This window comes from Phodopus roborovskii, unplaced genomic scaffold (assembly GCF_943737965.1).
Source record: "Phodopus roborovskii unplaced genomic scaffold, PHOROB, whole genome shotgun sequence".
In the NCBI taxonomy this organism is placed as follows: Eukaryota; Metazoa; Chordata; class Mammalia; order Rodentia; family Cricetidae; genus Phodopus; species Phodopus roborovskii.
The window spans coordinates 30,241,321-30,259,905 of record NW_026126433.1 but is presented as its reverse complement, the minus strand read 5'-3'; the positions used below and the strand labels follow the sequence as shown (position 1 = coordinate 30,259,905).

The following is an 18,585-nucleotide window of genomic DNA, read 5'->3' as shown; positions in this document are numbered from 1 at the left end:
CCTGAAAAAGAACCTGGTTTCACCAATGAGGTGCAGGGGAGTTTGGGTGAAAGCCCATGAGAAACAGACATGGACCGCCTCATTATCTTCTTGGGCTCATGCCCTGGTTCCCAGCATTCTGATGCTGCTGAAGAAATGCCTGAGCTGGAGCATGAGGCAGGTGAAGATTTAAGCTTCCACTTCTGTCCCCAGGTGCCATTGGGAACCCATTAACAGAAGAAGCTCCACCTTCAACCTTGTGTAGGAAGTAGGATGGAGCTCTTAAGCATTCTGGTGAATTTCTTGAAGAAAAATAAAACGTGAATGAAAAAAATGAATAGCAAAGTGAGTTTCAAGGTAATCTGCTAAGGAAACAAAATAGTGCTGCATGAAGCTACTGGCTGTCGGGTTGACTGATCATGCAGATGGAGATAATCACACTGGACAAGTCCTGTAGGGAGCAAGGATCACTCTTGTCCTGGTTAGAAGGTACCTGTGGAGCTTTGGATGTCCCATTAAAAAATATCTAAAAATCCACAAATTAACCCAGATGCCCCCCTCTTCTCTCCTGCTTTATTTCGGCAGCTATACCTTGGCCCCATGGTGCTAGATATCTTTACTGTCCCCATAGTCATTGTAGGGAACATTCAAGGTCTGTTCCTCACATGTCTTCCTGAGGTCCCGGCTGAGCTCTGACCAGTCCAGTCCATAAGGCTTGATCTCACTGTAGCGGCAGCCCAGGTACTTGAGCGAACCACGCCTCAAGCTTATCTTGGGCTCCTGAAGTAGTCCATTGCACCAGCTGCTCAGATCTCCAAGCTGGGAAAGGATGAGGCCTGCTTTCCTACAGATAAAAAGAGAAGGATGTTTTTGTCAGAAAACAAACAAACAAACAAACAAGCCAAAAGGAGAAGGCCAGAAAAAAAAATGCTACCAGAGAGAGACTCTTGATTTTAAGAGGATAAAGATGACCATTCTATCTTTTCCACTTAGTACAACAGATCCTTCATGCTTGTCTGTCTGATGAATGAATGAATGAATTAATTAATTAATGGCATGGAATTGCAAAGTGATGCAGGTACACATAAGATTAGAAGTAACAAATGCAGCCATAAAAATAATAAAACTGAGAAAACGAATAACTAATATTTTAGAGGGAATAAATAATGTTTTAAATCAGATCTCTGTATGTAGTCTTGAATGAAATCAAATCAATGTTCTATAAAAACCAGTAATTTATCATCACTAAATGACAAGTAATATACTTGCTTGAGTATTTCTCATTTCAAGGCTATATTTGAATTGATAAAAAACAGTCAATATAGTGGGGCAAAAGCGGGCATCTGATGTAACCAATTATGCCTGTTCTGAGGTAATTATAGTACAATAAGCTTGGGAACAATAGGGCTCTGGCTCACATTGACACCAGAGCATATTTTGGATGGAGCAGACTCCCAGGTGCACACAACACCTAATTAACCTTCAAGGTAGCTCATGTTCCACTTCTTTATCTCCTTCATAAAACCACAAGGCCTTTGCTGTTGCTGGTAACAACAGTTGAAAAAACAAGCAAGGGAGTGGATGAGAGGACAACTAAGCCATTGAGGATCCCCAGAGCAGGAGAGGAGAACAAGGTTGCCCAGAATTACACACATCGGAAAATGCTGATGCCTTAGCATGTGGTGGCCTCTAGCACACAGCTTGGAGACATGGCTAACATGGATGATACTGTGCCCTTTTTCCTGGTGTCAGAGATAAAGGATATCTGGAAGCAACAATGGCTTTCTCTCTAAGCACCTAGGACAAGGGATTCCCCCACTTGGTTGTTTCTTTTCTAGTCTTCAAAGATGTAAGTGGCCAGGGAGCCAGGAAGATGATTCTTCTATTGGAGAAGCTCAGATAAGGCTCAGGATGATGGCTAGAAAGCTTGCAGAACAGACCCCCCCTTACAGTATTAGCTCACTGCTAAGCCAGAAAACTTCTCCTGTGAAGAATCATCTCTTTTCTGCTTTAATCAATGGGAATTTTTCTACATGTCATTTATAATAAACATTTCAAAGAAGAATAACTGCATTCATTTAAATTTCTCTTCATCTGGGCAGTGAGTATGTTGTCAGGGATGGTAATACTGGATTCCTAGGATGACAGGAAAAAGGAGGGTGAAGCTGATGTTGGAGGAAAGATGTTAGCTTCAAGCAGCAACGTCCAGGGGCTGAGAGCCCTTTGCAGTGTGACCTCACTGCAAAGAAGCTGTGTTTTCTCCAATGGTGGATGGTCAGAGAAACTGAAAGGAATACTCTGCCAGGTGAATAAATAGTCTCTCAGAAGGATGACTATCTGTATGTTCCCTATCACTTGCTGTGGTTTGTTTAGGCAGGTTTTCCAAAAGCCATCACCACCAAGGGCTTTGCTGGCCCTTTCCTCCTAATCCTTCTATTGTGTACTCTAGTTAGTTAGCCTTCTGAGGAGCTGAAAGAAGCAGGGGTGGGGGCATTGTATGCGGAAGGAATGACAACAACATCTCATCATCTTCCAGAAACAGATGGAGCACAACCCAGTAGCCTTTCAAAAGAGTGAATTGAATTAGTCTATGGAGTCTTTGTTGCTGTTCTCATTGCTCACTGATTGTTCTTTAAATAATAATTACTTTGGGTCTGCCCTTGACCATCTTAGAATCAACAGTCTTTTTTGTCAGCAGTGGTGCAACACTGTTGTCCTCAGAGTGTTTGCAACCTCAGCTCAGTCTGGAAGCCTCGGGTTTTAATAGAATTGGATCTAACAGAACTGTGGGAACCCTTTCTGTTTGCTAACAGGAAGTGTGTACCCACAGACCCATTTTTATTAATTCTCACAATTAACCCCAGAGTGAGTTGATGTCCCTTAAGGCGGTGGACTTTTCCTTTCCTGTGGCTCTCCCTGAGATTCACAACATTAAAGACTTTGTTTCCATGGACTAATGGACTAGCACAATGTTTTCTACTACGGATTTGTGAAAGGCCAGCCTTATCCTCCAGGGACCCAGGGAGGAGAGTGTGGAGAGAAGGGTGCACAGTCAACCGTGGACTTTGTTTCACAGTGGCATCCCCATTTCCTCCCCTGTTCACTTTCTGCATTAACCAATTTTCCTTCTGAGTTTTGAGTCACAAAAGAGAAATTTTAAAGATTCAAATGCATTTAGAAGTAATAATGAACTATGCCATGTTAGTGCTGTTCAAATGGTGGCATCTATGCTCCTTAACAAAGTACTGTGTGTGCGTATACTCAATAAATCTCAGATGAAAGAAGGGAAGAGAGGGAAAGTGGGATGCTAGGACCAGAAGGGAAAGGAAAGAGTAGAAGGAGAGGAGGTGCTTAGAGAAGACTATATCAGCTGTGAGCTATAATTTGGCTAGGGGTAGAGTTATGGTATAGAGTAGAAAAGACATTCCTTAATATTTATCTACATTCCAAGGCAGCATTTATTTCTTAAAAATACTAAGACAAGACAGATTAACTGCCCCCTATGTATTTCCCTTAGATCCACAACAGTGGCTTTGTTTGTTCAAACTCTATCATTCCATGTAAGGTACAGGTAAAACTTACAGTAACAAGATCCTACCTGATTTTATACGGATAATCGTTTGATTCCAGGAAGAATGCCCTGAATTTTCGACTTCCTTCAAAAATAATAATGTAGAACTTGGAAAGATGGCTCAGTCAACAAAGTGCTTGCCATTCAGATGCAAATGCAATCCTCAGAAACCAGAGCACAGGGATAAGGTGTGTTTGCCATCCCAGATCCGTAAAAGTAGAGACAGGCAGAGCAATGCCCAGCATTGACCTCTAGCCTCCAACCACACCCACACTCCAGTGTATACACACATACACACACAGAGAGAGATAGAGAGAGAGAGACAGAGACAGAGAGAGAAGAAAATAAAGAGAAAATGTCTTGAACAAGGATCTTCTGGGAAGTTTTACAACTACTGAGGTGAGTGTTTTTAGAAGTCATATGATTTGGATGGGATGACTTCTGAGGAACACTGCTTCACCTGTTGCTAAAGTGTAAAAACTGTTTAAGAGCTTCAGGTAGTGGGTGGGCATGGATATTGCAGTGCCAGTTTCCCTGATTGATTTTGCCTCCTCTCCTGGTCTCGATTACACCCTCTGTTCCTTGCTCCCCCATCTCTCTAGCTTTCTGACCTCCACCTTCCACCACACAGCACACAGTCCTCCATTTCACTCACTTCTTCTTCTTTTCCCCATTCTCACAGTCCTTGCCCTGTTTTCAATTTTCACGAGTTCTTGAATAATTTATAGTACTAAGCTTTATGCAACCCCCTTCTTCATAATGTTTAAGAATTTCAGAAAGTCTACTATCTCAATATATGGTCATAATAAACAGGAAGTGATATCTCTCTGCACTCCTCATTTCCTACTTCCCTATAACCTAAAAACAGTGTATATTGTGTATTAGGAAGTAACAGGATTGGGTAGGTAGTAAGTAGGCAAATAACATGTCACCTTAATGGAGGCCTCATCTTCTCTGATACCACCTTGAATGAACATGCAAAAATCTGCATAATATAGTTAACATTCATGGGCACTAGATGATTCATGATGACATCCTCAATAAAACTTTTGATTTCCTTTCACAAGACTGAGGTTTCATTTCTTGTAAATTTAGCAATTGGAATTCTGTGTCAGTGAGATCAAGACCAGGAGCAAAGGCTTATTTCCAGAGATCAGGATGTGAATTCATGACTTAGCTGCTTGAAAAGAGCTTATTCCAAACCATTCTTTGTGAGATGGGCTGGGTAAAGCATGATACTTAGTTCTCTGAGCATCTGAGATCACTCAGAGAGCCTCTGCCACTTTCATGATTCAGTATTACAGCACAAGAGACACAAGACTCCATAGAGTGTTTAAAAGAGACAGTTTGTTCAGTACCTGGGTCCTAATTCATCCTCACACCGCCAAGTGAATTCCCCAAAACTCTCATAGTGCTGGTTATAGTGGTAGAGGACTCGATGCAAAGTGGGGGAACCCAGATCCAGAAGTGTGTTATAGGCAGTCTGTTGCTCCTTGCCACTGGTGTAGCCATTGAAGAGATTGTAGATCTTGTCTGCTATTTCTGTGGAAGGAAGAAAAGGCAAGGCCAGTTGTGCTTTGAGAAATGCATCATTTGGGTATTTCAACTCTGTGCAGAGATGATATAGAGTGCTCCAACACAAATGTAGATGGTGCCATCTATTAACACGTTCAACATGTGATAGACTCAGGGCATACCCTGTTGGTCCTACAATCGTGATGAACACCACAAGATTAAAACAGGAACAAGAGAAGGGACTCAATCAGAAGACATGCTAGACACAGATCTATGAGGGTGCTGCTGCTGTAACATAGTGCACTATTTTCAATAAGCTATTTTATAAGTAGAGTACAGTCTGAAATAAATAACAATGGTAGTTGCTAGTTATCATGATCAATATTACTTAATACACATAGTTGCATATGTTATGAGGCTGAGAACACAGTAGGTTTGTTTACATCAGCACCATAAGCCTATGAGAATGCACCCTCTCTTACATCATGACTCCTACAGCATTACTGCACATAAGAAATATATAGCTTCATTATAGTCTCATGGGAACACTGTGATATATGTGGTCCATTACTGATCAAAATATCATTACATAACATTTAGCCACTGATTATATATGTGCAATTATATTCAATATATGTGCACATATTTATAATGTGCCAACAAATAAACACATGCATATTTATTAATGTGTGTATAATATTATGTTAAAACACTGACTCTAAAGTGTGAGATTGATTTGTGTAATTCACTTTACCTCTGTACCACTGTGTTTCAGTTTTCTCTTTAATAAATTAAATGTCTTTGACTAATACACCTCTAAGGTCAATTTCAGCTGCAATACTCTTTGTCTTACCAAGGCTTACTTAAAAATACATAACCTGAGGCAAAAGCTCATACATTCATGCTTGATGGGAAAGTGTAATCCCAGAGAAGTAAGGCTGGGGATAAAAGCCAATGAGGCAAGAAATGAGAGAAAATATAAAGGATTATACTAGGAAGCTGGTAATACCATCCTGGGAACCTGTTATATTTTGCAGGAGAGGGCTATGAAGTTCCCAAATAACTACTGAGCCATACAATGGGAAAAATAAAGTCTTCATGTGCAGCTACCATTAAAGGTTGGTCCAAGTTTGCTTCCATATAAGACTGGTTCAAGTTTACTCCCATGAGACACTGACATGACAACTTTATACCTGTAGGTAGCATTTCCCTGGGTACCAAGTGGTTATGTAAAAAAGCATTAGGGAAGCCCTGGCCATAGGAGGTAGGCTTTGGCTAAGAGATAAAGTGAGGTATCACCAGATAATACTTCTGAGCCATGAGGAAAAAATTGGAGAGGCAATGACTTTGAAACACAGAACATTTGTTGGAATCATGTAGGACTGACATAAAGGTAACATGGCGATCTGTATACATCCAAAACCTCAAGTTAGAAACATTATGCAATCCTAAATGAGTAATCATTCAGTTTAATTTATATTTGCCTCAAAGGCATCTGTGGCTAAGACTGAGCTTGGAGACATGGTAAAGCAGTAACAGCTTTGCATATACTTGGCATTTATTATTGTTTTGTTTTGTAACTCAAGGATTTTTATCATTACATGTTTTCTCATTACAGCTATCAGAAAAGAGATGCTTTTGCATGTTCTGCCTAAACATCTCAGAACTAACATCCATCCACTGAGCTGGTAAGAAATGCTTTCTCTTGGGTGTGTTAATTCTGGAGTTGAAGAAACTGAGTTCTTGGGTGAGAAAATCTGGATTATGCCTACTTGACCCATTAGCCAATCACAGCACGAGACTCCTTGTGCTAATTCCAAGTGAATTGGGAATATTGGTAAGTGACAGATTCAACTGAGGGGTTTATGGGTAAAATGAATAAAACCTATACCCAGTGATGGCCTCCACGCCATGTTGATCATTTGGGGGACAAGCACTAGACCTTACTTTCTTGATATCCTTAGAAGCTATATAGATGAAAGAGCTGATCAGAAATTGTTAGCTAACTGAATGGAGCTCATAACTTTGAGTATAGCTTGAATTCACTTTGTAGCAGGATTTCTAAGTGTTCCATCTCCAATCTTGTTTACACTAACACCAGAAACAAACATTACAGGCTACACATTCAGTCTCATTACACATGACTGTCTTTCAGAAATCCATTTAGGTTTTTAGGTTGTGAAAATCCTCAGGCAGCTATAATAGGATTTTTAGATAAAGAAGGCAGCAATTTAGAAACTAAAGTTCCATAATATCTCATCGTTATTCAAGGTTTATTTATTTAATAGGCTAAGAATTTTACATCCCCTCACTGCATACATCTGAGATTAAGAGACAGAAGAGGTTAGAGGTTACCAAGTCGAGGTCACATTGCTAATGTGGCCTTCAGGTAAACTTCTGAACTCTCTGTTTGCAGTTGCTACTTTGCACTGATGCAGTCATCAGTGGCATATGAACAGTTTAAGGTATAAGAGGGCAGAATCTTGGGATACTATCTCCAATAGCGCACATGTAAGCAGGAAGTCACTGTAAGTGTGCCAGGGAGTGGGGGCTGTCTTTTCTGGAATTAGTAGAGAATGAAGCAGAGGGCCAGGTCTGATGACTAATTCATATTGTTTGGAAGGCAGGGAGTGTTTTGCAGACACAAGAATGGCTAGGGAAGGAGAACCATTGGTACTCAGACCATAGCTTAGACAGGATGATTCGGAATTCCTCTCATAATATTTCTTGCAATGGGAGATACTGTGTTCAGTTCCAGGTTCTACTTATTTACTGTTGAGAAATGGCTATGGCAGAGGTGGTGATTCCTGGTGAATGCAGTCACTCTCCTAACATAATAGTTACTTTTAGTTGAACAAGCCAACATCTGCATCCTGTGGGCAAAACCAAGTTCCACAACAAATCTGCTAAAACCAAGATAATCTAGTTGAAGGGTAAGATTGAAAACCTATCAGTAAACAGGATCATATATTCAGAAAAAAACTATGCTTCAGCTCCCAGAGCATGACCACATCTGGCTCCTCCTATCTCCACTGAGAGAAGTGGACTTTTGTTTTCCTTTAACAATTCTTTTGTTGTTGTTAATTAAATTTTTGAGACTTTTTGCTTAATTAGCTTTTATGGGTTATAAGAATTCACCAACCCAAAGACTGCAGGTATTTTAAATTATTGTTTTACTTAGCTTTGAGCTTTGCAGAAGTCTTCAGTTACCCATGCAAATTCAAGTCCTCCCCCCTTAATACACATGAGTTAGAAACAAGTGAAGTGCAGGTGAAAGGATGGCAAGGTAGACTGGCAACGTAGCCTCATTGCAAAAAAGGGAGGCTGAATTACTAGAATGGCTCTGAGGTCTCTTAAACAGTAGTATAAAATAACAGGGCTGCACTGAAGCCATTAGATTCAAGGGCAGGGCTGAGGGCAGCCATCAGAGGTTTGAATAGACTTGGGTTCCTGTGTATTGGCCTTGGATATATTACTTAACCTGTTTGGATCTTAGTTTTCCTGTCTTTCCAATAATGGATAGTAATATACACTTCCCAAGGTTATCAGGAGAATAAAAGGCTTACTAAATGCAAAACTTGGATTTAGTACAATGTAACATTATATTTATTCATTGATTTTATAAAATTGTTATGGAATGCCTCACTATTCCTGAAACTTTCCTGTCTTGGTAATCAAATAACTGAGATAATCTGACAAAAATCCCCATCTTGTATTTGCACTGTTGTTATGGGAGATCGCCAAGTCAGCAATGAAACATCATAAATAAGGGAAATGATGTGTGTTAGAAGGTGAGGAGATAAAACACAAGGGAGAAGGATGGAAGTATTGAGATAGACTTTGCTATTTTAAGTGGGGTGTCTGCATCAGATTTCAATGACACGATGGGTACTGGGGTCACATACTGAGGGGAACAGACATGAGCTGTGTAATATCTTTTAAAGAACATACAGGGACCAGAAGTCCCAGCACCAATCAAATGAGCAAGTACACACAGAAACAAGTGAATGAAGGGAACGGAGGGGAAATAATTATTATTTTTTTACTGCCAATTTCTCAATATATCATGTTTTCCTTGATGCCAAGACAAATAAAGAAGACACAAAACATGGCAGCATGGGGCTAGGGGAAACAGTATGATTAAAATGAGGTAATAACTTCAGAGGCACAAGTGATTAAGTGACTTTTCTTATCCCCCAGTCAGATGTATTTGTAAACCCTGTCCCTATAACATGCCAATACAATTAACTATGAAAATATTTGTTGTATAGTACTAAAATAAAAACCAATGGTTTGAATTAAAGCAGAGCTAGGTGGGCAGCCCATTTGGGGGATCCCATCCCGGCTACAAGAAGGTGTCATTTCACTTTCGCTGGCTTGTTCTTCAAAAAACAGATGAACTAAATAAAGTAGGTCTAGACCACTCTTCTCCAAATGATTTTCATCATCATCATGTCACCCTATGGCATTATAGGATGGTGTCCCTCTTGGTTAAGATGATATGCACATAGCCAAGAACCATATGTGAGATAATGGGGGGGGGTATCAGAAAATTAGCTTAGCCATGGTCTGTTCCTGACTGGAATCTGTGGAACCAAAGTGTTCAGTATCTCTGCTGATCAAAAGGGTCCAATTTCAGTTCTGCCTAATTGATGTTAGGGGCTTATAGTATCACCTTAGTTGGTGCTTGAGTCCTGTAGATGTGGGAAGCATATATGAAGAATTCTGGCTTCAGAAATGTGAAAACTTTGGAGCAGGGGATGATGCCAAGACCAGCCAGGGAGCATCTCGTGTGTGCTGGATGATGGCTGATGACAAACTTCCTAGTGGACCAAGTCCAATGCCAGTGAGGGAGCTTACATTGAAGAACTGGCTCATGATAACTTTACAGTATGGAGTTAAAGACTTAGGTACATCGAAAGAGGGCTGATAACTGATCAAATCCAAGTCTGTGGCTTTGTATAATTTAGTTCAGAAAAAACTTTCAGAGGTACAAATCCCACAAAGAGCAAGTGATCCAATTGTTAAGGCAGAGAAGATGGGTACTTTTGCATGGACCTGAGCACCTACGTGCCTGGGGACTTTACTAATGTCTATTGCTGACTCCTGTATTATGGGATAGCTGTATTCGGTAATAGAACACAGTGAATTTTTCTGTCAGAGTGCACAGCAGTACTGATATAAAACCCAAGCTTCTACCTTGTGCCTGGATTCTTCCTTCCTGTCAAACTCTAGATCATGCTGTTCACTGCTTTCATTACCGGTTCTTTAGTGTGGCAAGCATAGATGGCTGGGCAATCATGTGTAGACATTGCTAACCTCAGTGTCCCTTACCTTGGGCTTTGACATCATCCACTACAGGACATGGGGTCTTCACAATCACATCACTTGGCCTGGAGCGTCGCCCTGTGTTGTCTACTCCCCAGAGAGTGAACCTGGTGGAGAGGTACGAGGGTGGCATTATTAGAGAGGGCATGTCTGAGGGTTAGGGCTGAGCAACTCTGTCTTGACGCCCAGCTTTGTCTGAATAGAAGGTTGGGACACATATTGCTCCCATAGCACTCTGGTTAGAGAGCAGTGACATGAAGTCCCCCCTCCCCCTCCACTGCTTTCTGTGGTCTATAGTTGGGATATGCTGCCTTGAGGGGTGTATGATAAAAAGCATCCTAGTGAAGGACACTTCTTTTCCATAGGGAAGCCCCAGGCCAGCAACCTCAACACTATTGCTGGAAATTCTCAGGCTCAGCTCAGACCTACTCAGTCTGACACAAGGACTAGAAACCTGTGCTTTTCCAACCTTGAGAATTCTAGGTGACTTCTTTTTCTTTTCAACTTATTTATCTGTTATACTGTTTCAAAACAAATGGTGTTCAGAAAAGAGATGACCTCATGCCCACTATTCCTTCCTCACACAGAAGCACAGAGGATAGTCAGAGCAAGGACCTGGATGCCCATGATACCATGCGTCCTTCTCTTCCCTCCTCAACCTCATGCCAAGATCATGGAGGCCTCAAGTAGGCAGGGTTCACCCTATCAAGATCCCTGGTCTAGTAAGACCTAAAATGTGATAACCTGCTTAAATCCAAAGGCATGGGTTGGATCACAGGTGTTGGGTGCCTAAAGGGCTTTCTCAGCTAGAGGGGCAGGGCCAGGCATTCAGCTTTCTTTCTTATCAACAGAATGTATGCAGAGCCCTCCACCATGTTTATTTTATGCCCTGCTCAATGGCCTTCCCCAGAAACACCACCACCAACAGCCCGCTACCACCACATGCACCCTGATTCCAAATAGAGACTCTTGCCACCCTTCTCCTGCCATGCCTTCCCAGAGGGAGCATGGGGCTTCACTGACATTCCTTACCCCCACCCCAGCCCTGGCAGCCATGATATATTCTCTCACTTGACTCTGTGTGCCCCATCAGAGTGCCCTGGTTCTAGAATTGTCCAGAGACCCCCCCAACCTGGAGCTGTTATACCTTGGAATTAGATCCATTTCTGAGTCCAATTTGTTAACCCAGTCTGAGAGCACATTCAAATAAGGTTCTGAGGGGTAGACTTACAGTTCATGGAGGTTGATTCCCATGCCAAACCATCTTCTCTGTGACCCCTAATAAGACATTAAGCTAGAAATCCCTGGGATTCAATATAGAACAAATCTTTATTTTGCGAATCTGAGACCCTTTCGTGGGGTCTTTTTTCTACTGCGAGGGCTGTAAGGTTTGCTCTTTGCTGCTAACAGCATCAGTTCTAGCATTTTCTTGGGAGAACCAGGAGATGCAAAACCCTGATTTTTGCAGGCTGACACTCCAGGATGGCCTGGGCATGGCCTTGGGTTATACGTGTGGCCCTCTTGCCCCAGTGCTCTTGAGCAGACAATCTTCCCTCAGCTCTACAACTCCAGGTTAGGCTCCAATGTGCCTAGTCCTGCCACCTGCCAATAAGCTGAAGGCACCAACCTCAACTCTATGGTTTGAGCCACTATTTTCAGGCCATCATATTTTAAGCCTGGACCCCGAATTCCTAACTTTCTCTGGACTACAATATCCTATCCCTTGGGTAACAAATCGGCTGCCAGATGGATCTTGTCTTTCAGTTCCCAGGAAGGAAATCATCACCAACCTTCAGCTAATCCACACTCCAGGGAGCTATCTTTCCTAGCTTGCCTTGCTATAAGTCTAAGCTACATTGTTTCAGATCCAGAGCTGGGCCAAAGATGCCCCTGTTTGTATTAAATCTTACATACTTTGAAGGGCAGTTAGTATGAAATGCAAGCCGCTAAGCTCTGATTATTTAGTAGCACATTTTATTTTTAATATAAGGCAGATATTAGGAAAGGAAATGCCTCATACAACCTTCCAAGTACAGACAGAGCTTGACCTTAGAAACTATTCCTCAGCAGGCCCAGCCCTTCTTCTTTGTCCCACATCCCCAACCCTCAGAGAGGGATAGAGCAGCCAGGGTATTTGACTACTAAATAAAGGCTGAAGAGCACTTTTTTGTCTACATTTTCATGTGGAAATGCCACGTGCTGGTGGTGCTGTCATTTCAGGAAAGCCTTCTCTGTTTGTTGTTAGCATTTTCATCCTGCCATAGCACACTCTCATAAGGCAGCAAGAGGGTTAGATGGGATTACTGACAGAGGAGATAAGCCTTGCTCCAGATCCAGAGGGCTCATGTGTAAGTCCATAACTGCTTCTTCCAACACTTCTGGGCTGCCTCCCCAGCCGCAGGCTGGGACCTCTCAGTGCGTAGTTAGCGACGTGATGATGACACAGGAGGAGGCATGTGTGCGTGGGAACTGACACAGACTGGCTCAGGCCCCGGGGCCTGGGCCTTGAAGGTCTGGAGCCTAACTCTAAGGAAGACCGTAAGCCTGTCAGGGTCTGGCTGCATCGCCTGTTGCTTTTCTGTTTTCCTCCAGCTGCCAATGCTGGCTTTGCTGATGCTCTGCTTGACAGACTCGTCTCTATCATGTCTGCTGTAGTGTGCTCAGAAATGCAGGGCTCTCGTAACGGCTGGTGTTGTGGTGAGAGTGTAGTGGGAGGGGGCGGTGGTCCCCTCCCCACTCTAAAATGAACATGTTCGATCCTATATACCTAAGTGGTTCTTAACTATGTACCACCTGGTCCTCTGTCAGACTCCTCAAGTGGCTTTAAATGAAATTTATGACAAAGCTGAAATTCAGTTGTAACTCAATAATCCCCCTTGTAGACCAGCTCTTACATGCAGGATAAACCGAGGTGGCTGGTAAGACCCAGTGAGTGGAAACAACAACAATAACAATAACAACAACAAAAACAAATCCACTTCAGCTCCTAGCCATTATTTACATCCCCACTGTGTGATTCGGGGTGGGGGGGGAGTTATTAAATTCTCATGAGTCTCAGTTTCTTCAGCTATAAAACAGGAATAAGTCTAGTCACACAGTGCCATGAATGTTGGACATCTTCCTCTTAATTTGTAGGTAGGAAAAATCAAGTGCAGAAACTAAAGAGTCTTATTTAAAGTCACTTTATGTTTAAGCTCCAAACCAGGCTTGCTGGATGCTTTCTTTGTACCAGGGATGGAAGTACAATTATTCCTTGCTTCCCTACAGAGGAATATTGTGGCTTGTAGCCCACTTCACTCTTTCCCCACACACTGGATCTTGTGATCAGGCCACTCCGGGTCATTCTGCCAGGATCTAGGAACATCATCTTGCTAAAGCAAGAACTGGTCTCACGAGGAGTATAAGTTCTCCTGACTTTGAGCTAGCTTTTCCAGCGATCTGCACTGCCACCTAGTGGAAATTGGCTGTCCTTTTGCCTGGTGCATCTCTCACACTCCTCTAATCAACACGGACAGGAAGTAGGTGATTTACCGAACATAGGAAGTGAACACTAGATCACCAAGGATGTTGAATGTGGGAGAGGATCTTGTGAGCCCTCAAATGTTTGACCAGGAAACAAAGCCACATCAGGCCAACTAGAGGAAGGTCCAAGACTTGGTAAGGGACTTTCTGCAGGAGAGCCTTGCCCTTCTCTTGTTTCATTAGAAATTCCAACTTCCTGACAGGACATACTGACAGACATTGGCGCATCCTCATAAATGATCATATGAGTCACATTATCAGACTTTTGAAAGCAGATTGTTGGCCTTCAGTCCCAGATCTGTGTTCCCTTGCCATGAGCCCTTACTCTGAAAGGCCACAGCTGTCCAATATCAAGAGAGCTGCTATGGATCATGGCATCCTCGTCCAAGGAGCAGACAGTCCTTGGTACTGGCATTGTCATCCTTGCATCTGTATCCATCCCAGATTCTCTTATCTCATTTGTCTTTATGTATTTTACTCTGCACAGCCCTGAGTTATGTCTTTTATTTTTTATACAAAAGATATATAGCTAATAATCTAAGTTCATCACAATCAATGACACTCAGACTTCTAGCTCTTTCCATCGTTGAACTCCTTAAAAGTGGAAGTGGAGATGATTTATTCTGGAAACCTTGACTCCAAGCCTGTGACCTCATCTGTAAACTGTTAGATGTTTTTCATACTGAAGGGGTCAAAAAGCTTCCAAACTGTATCACTATGAATTCTGTGTTAGACCCCAAATTTTTCCATCATGACTTTGATTCTATCACTGAATCTCCTCTTTTGGCATCTCTTATGTCTCTGCTCACAAATATTTTACAGTTGTTCCCAAAGCACAGGAAGATGGGGAGAGTTCACAAAGAACACAGGGATGTTCTGAGCATGCTGATATAACTCACTATATTTTCTTTGAAGAAAAATGCTGACCAGCATCTCAACTCTATAAATTATTTCAGAGCCACTAGAGATAGCTTTCTAACACATAGTTCTTGGCATTCTCTCTCTCTCTCTCTCTCTCTCTCTCTCTCTCTCTATATATATATATATATATATATATATATATATATATATCTTCTCTGACTTACAGCGTTCACTCCAGTCTCCCAGGCTCATTTTTTCCTCTTCCTTTTACTTAGCATCTTCCTCAGACCCACTGGTCCACCCACTGCTTTCCCTCATGCCTCCCTACCTTCCCCTGGGGTTTCTAACCTAGTGTGCCTTCTCCACTTCACACTAACTACTGAATCCCATACAATTCAACGTAGGATCTAGACACCAACTCTACTTAGAATAAACCACTTCCTTCTTTCTTTCCAACATGTCCCTGGCTTTGGTTTATAATGATCTGTTTTTGTATGTCCTCTGTGTATTGTAAACCCTTTGGTGACAAGACTTCTTCAGGAAGTTTCTCCATGATGCTGATTGAGATAGAGTGCACAGACTAAAATTCTCTTGACAAGTCTCTGAAGGGACTCAAGTGACAAAGGGGAGCCAGCAAAGATACCAGGGCTTTATGGGTAAGGAATAATTCAGGTGTGTTCTACTTACATGTAAATGGTGTCAGGTTCCAGGCATCTGATGATGAGGGAAATGGTGGTGAACTGCTTGTCTGGCACCTGAGATGGCATGGCACATGGAGCCTTTGCTCCAGAGATGATGTCATCTACAAAGCTCAGCACAGTTTCTGCACAAATGATAAAATAAATGGAGAAAGTATAAAAAACAGGGATGTCCAAGCAATGAGAAATGCTATGAGAACTTGCTGAAACTTCTTAAATTCCCAGCAGATGAAGGAGATCTTAGAGGAAATAATTTTTATCTTACCATTTCACTGGTAGCCAATCAGCTGAGAGTCATTTGTCCAGAGTTAGCTCAAGGACTACTGAGGCAAAATGCACATGCCACATCTGTGAAATTTTCCATGAAATACCCTGTCATTGATAGAGAACAGACGTGCTGGTCTATGGGCCCTAACATACCTTAGAAATCCCTGTACACACTAAGGGAAGAGCCCCAGAAACAGTGATAGAGAGCTTTCCATGCCCCAAAGCTATTTCTCCAAGTCTTCTTACCAAGTTCATAAGAGGTTCTTAGATTATAGGCATCCTCATCCCCAAGAAGGACCATATTTTCTGTGAAAGTCTGAGGATTGTTTATGTTGGCTTTTCTCTATGTGTAGGTAGCAGAATAGGGCATGGGACTTTTATTTCTGTGGGTTATTTCTACTCCTGTAAGATGTCTTTTTTTTTCTTAGGGCTTGACAAAAGTCAGTTTGCTTTAGGACAAGACATGGATCAAGAGCATCTGTTTGCACATGCCTTTGCCTAAAGGGGGTTATTAGCAAAGGAATTTTTTTTTCTGTAATCATGGCAGCGGTTAGAAGGGAATTGTTTCTTAATTGTGGGCTAGGATAACTAGTGTACTGTGTTGCACTGTGTTGTTGTTGCTTGTGAGTGTGCCTAGAGGCAATGAAATGGACACCTCTTTTATAAATAAAAGGAAAGCAAAATCAAAACAAGACTGTCAGATGCTCACAATGCAAAAACTCTTAAATGGACAAGATGGCTGCTGCCTAGAAGAGGCAATAGCTGTTACTTTTCCATGCTTCCAAGTGCTGCCCCAAGATACTGGAAACCTGAAGAAATGCCATGAGGAAAGACATACTTTTCTTCTTCTACTTTCACTACCTTGGAACAAGACAAGTCCAGGGGGTGAAGACTGTGCTCACCTGTCTCTACTTTTGAGTGGTCCATCCGGTCAGTGACTTTCTCTTGTCGGATCAGATAATCTACAATCTGCACACCAATTGGTGGCTCTGAATGTTCCCACTCCAGAACCACGAGGGTACTGCTGGGCTCATGTTCTGTGGAAAGTCTCAGCCTGAGTGCAGAAAGGAAGAAACACAAAATGCAGACCCAGCTGGGACCTGTCACTCATTAGATACCATCTCAACTGCCATTGTACAACCTCTCTCTGAGAACTCATCTCTCCCACTAGATGCTAAAGTTTCCAAAGCCGTAGGCAGTTTATATTTGGGTCTTGTGAATGATAAATAAGCAACGGTGTGAAGATCAATGAATGTCCACATAGTACATGTGTTTGAGAACTGAGCTTTACTGATAGGTCTCTTTTATATAGTTTGGGATATAATTTCTGGCTTTACTCTTGGGGACTACTAAGGGATCAAGGGAATATTGTGCAATGTGTACTTCAAAGCCCATTGAAGGTGGTGTCCAAGAGAATCTTGCATTAATAAAAAGCATAACCACCAGGATCTGGCAAGCCCTGCTCCCCCCTCCACTCCCTCCCCTTGTTCTGATATGTCTCCTTCTCCAGCCCATCTGTTGACTGAACTTCAGAACAGACTCAGCTTAGAAGTAAGGCTCAAAAGAGAAAGTTGGCCACATGCCACATTCTCATTGGGGTAATGTCCTGAGTCTGTTGCTTAGGACCTGGTGTCAGTTTTTGTCTCCTTTGGGTGCCTATGAACCCTGGCTCCTATTTCAGTCCCCATTTTCCTCTATTTTCAGTTCACAGTCATTTCATTTTTTTCCAAGGTGTCTTTTAACCACTGTTTTACCCTGCTATCTCATATCTCCCTGTACATCATAGTGAGTGAGTTACCAATGCTAATGTTCACTGCCCTGGGCCTCCTGACTGTCCAAGTGTTAGCAATTTGCTTCCATGTTCTGACTTCTTGTATATGGCTCATGTTCCTTTCTTGCCCCCAACCCCTCATTTCTCTCCAGACAATTAAGTTAAGAGAGTTTCCCCAGTTTCTGCTCACTCTAGTCTCCCTCTCTCACAACATCCCTAGAATTCACCCACATCCTTGTTCTTTGTCCTTCCATCTGAAAAGTGTCTGCAACTCTAGCCTTTTCATCTTCTACCCAGCTCACAGGTGCTTCTCATAGTCTCAAGACCAAAGGAAAAAAACCCCAGAGCTGCATCATACCAAACAACCTGCCGTGTCCAGTTTTAACTCAACGATTATGTTCATAGTGTTTTTATTGGTTGCAAGGCTGTGCATTGGTATACAAACCCATCCCCAGGCCTTCTTTTATGCAATTTAATAAGTATCAGAAACACACAATTATGCATGTGATAAAACTTCAACATGAAATCAAGGGATTCTGCTTGGGGAATAGGAAGCAGTTCAACTACTAGGAAAATAATAGGAAACACATGGTCATCTGCTAGTGGCTACTATGAACGAGTGCATAGTTTGCATATGACATTAGGATGGAAGAGACCCAAAACAGTGCGGATATTGACAAATTCATTAATTAGAGTCATATGCAGAATGCTATTTTGAAGAAAAAAATTGGGAAGCATAAATTAGTAACTAAGCTTTCTGAGAACTCAGATTCTGTGAAAATAGGAACTAAGGGCAACCCCTATTGAGAAATAGAAGTATGTATGATTTACGTGGACTTACATAAAAGTAGAATACATTTCTATTTCTATCTACCAATTAAATAAATTAAGATCTGTTACTATCAAGAAAAATGCAGTTTTAATAGACATTTTCTATGTACAATACTCAGCTCAACTTGATCATCACTTTTAGTTAATGGATGTTCAGAAATGAAATTAGCCTTGGAGCATCATCACTAGATCTTGTGTTCCTCTGCTTTATGGTTTGCATATTACTGGGTAGCTTTCTTATC

The 18,585-nt window shown here is 41.9% G+C and overlaps 1 protein-coding gene across 2 annotated transcripts in view; it reads right to left on the bottom strand.

Moving 5' to 3' along the window:
• Positions 1-325: 325 nt before the first annotated feature.
• The window catches only part of Astn1 (astrotactin 1), a 304,509-nt gene continuing 286,249 nt past the window's right edge, over positions 326-18,585 (bottom strand). For both annotated transcript variants that reach the window (XM_051186059.1, XM_051186060.1), the window contains exons 19-23: positions 16,644-16,795; positions 15,464-15,599; positions 10,400-10,500; positions 4,909-5,092; positions 326-823 (exon numbers count right to left, since the gene is read on the bottom strand). In XM_051186059.1, coding sequence (XP_051042016.1) covers positions 586-823; positions 4,909-5,092; positions 10,400-10,500; positions 15,464-15,599; positions 16,644-16,795 — 811 coding nt within the window. In that variant the 3' untranslated portion in view covers positions 326-585. The remainder of the gene's footprint in view (positions 824-4,908; positions 5,093-10,399; positions 10,501-15,463; positions 15,600-16,643; positions 16,796-18,585) is intronic.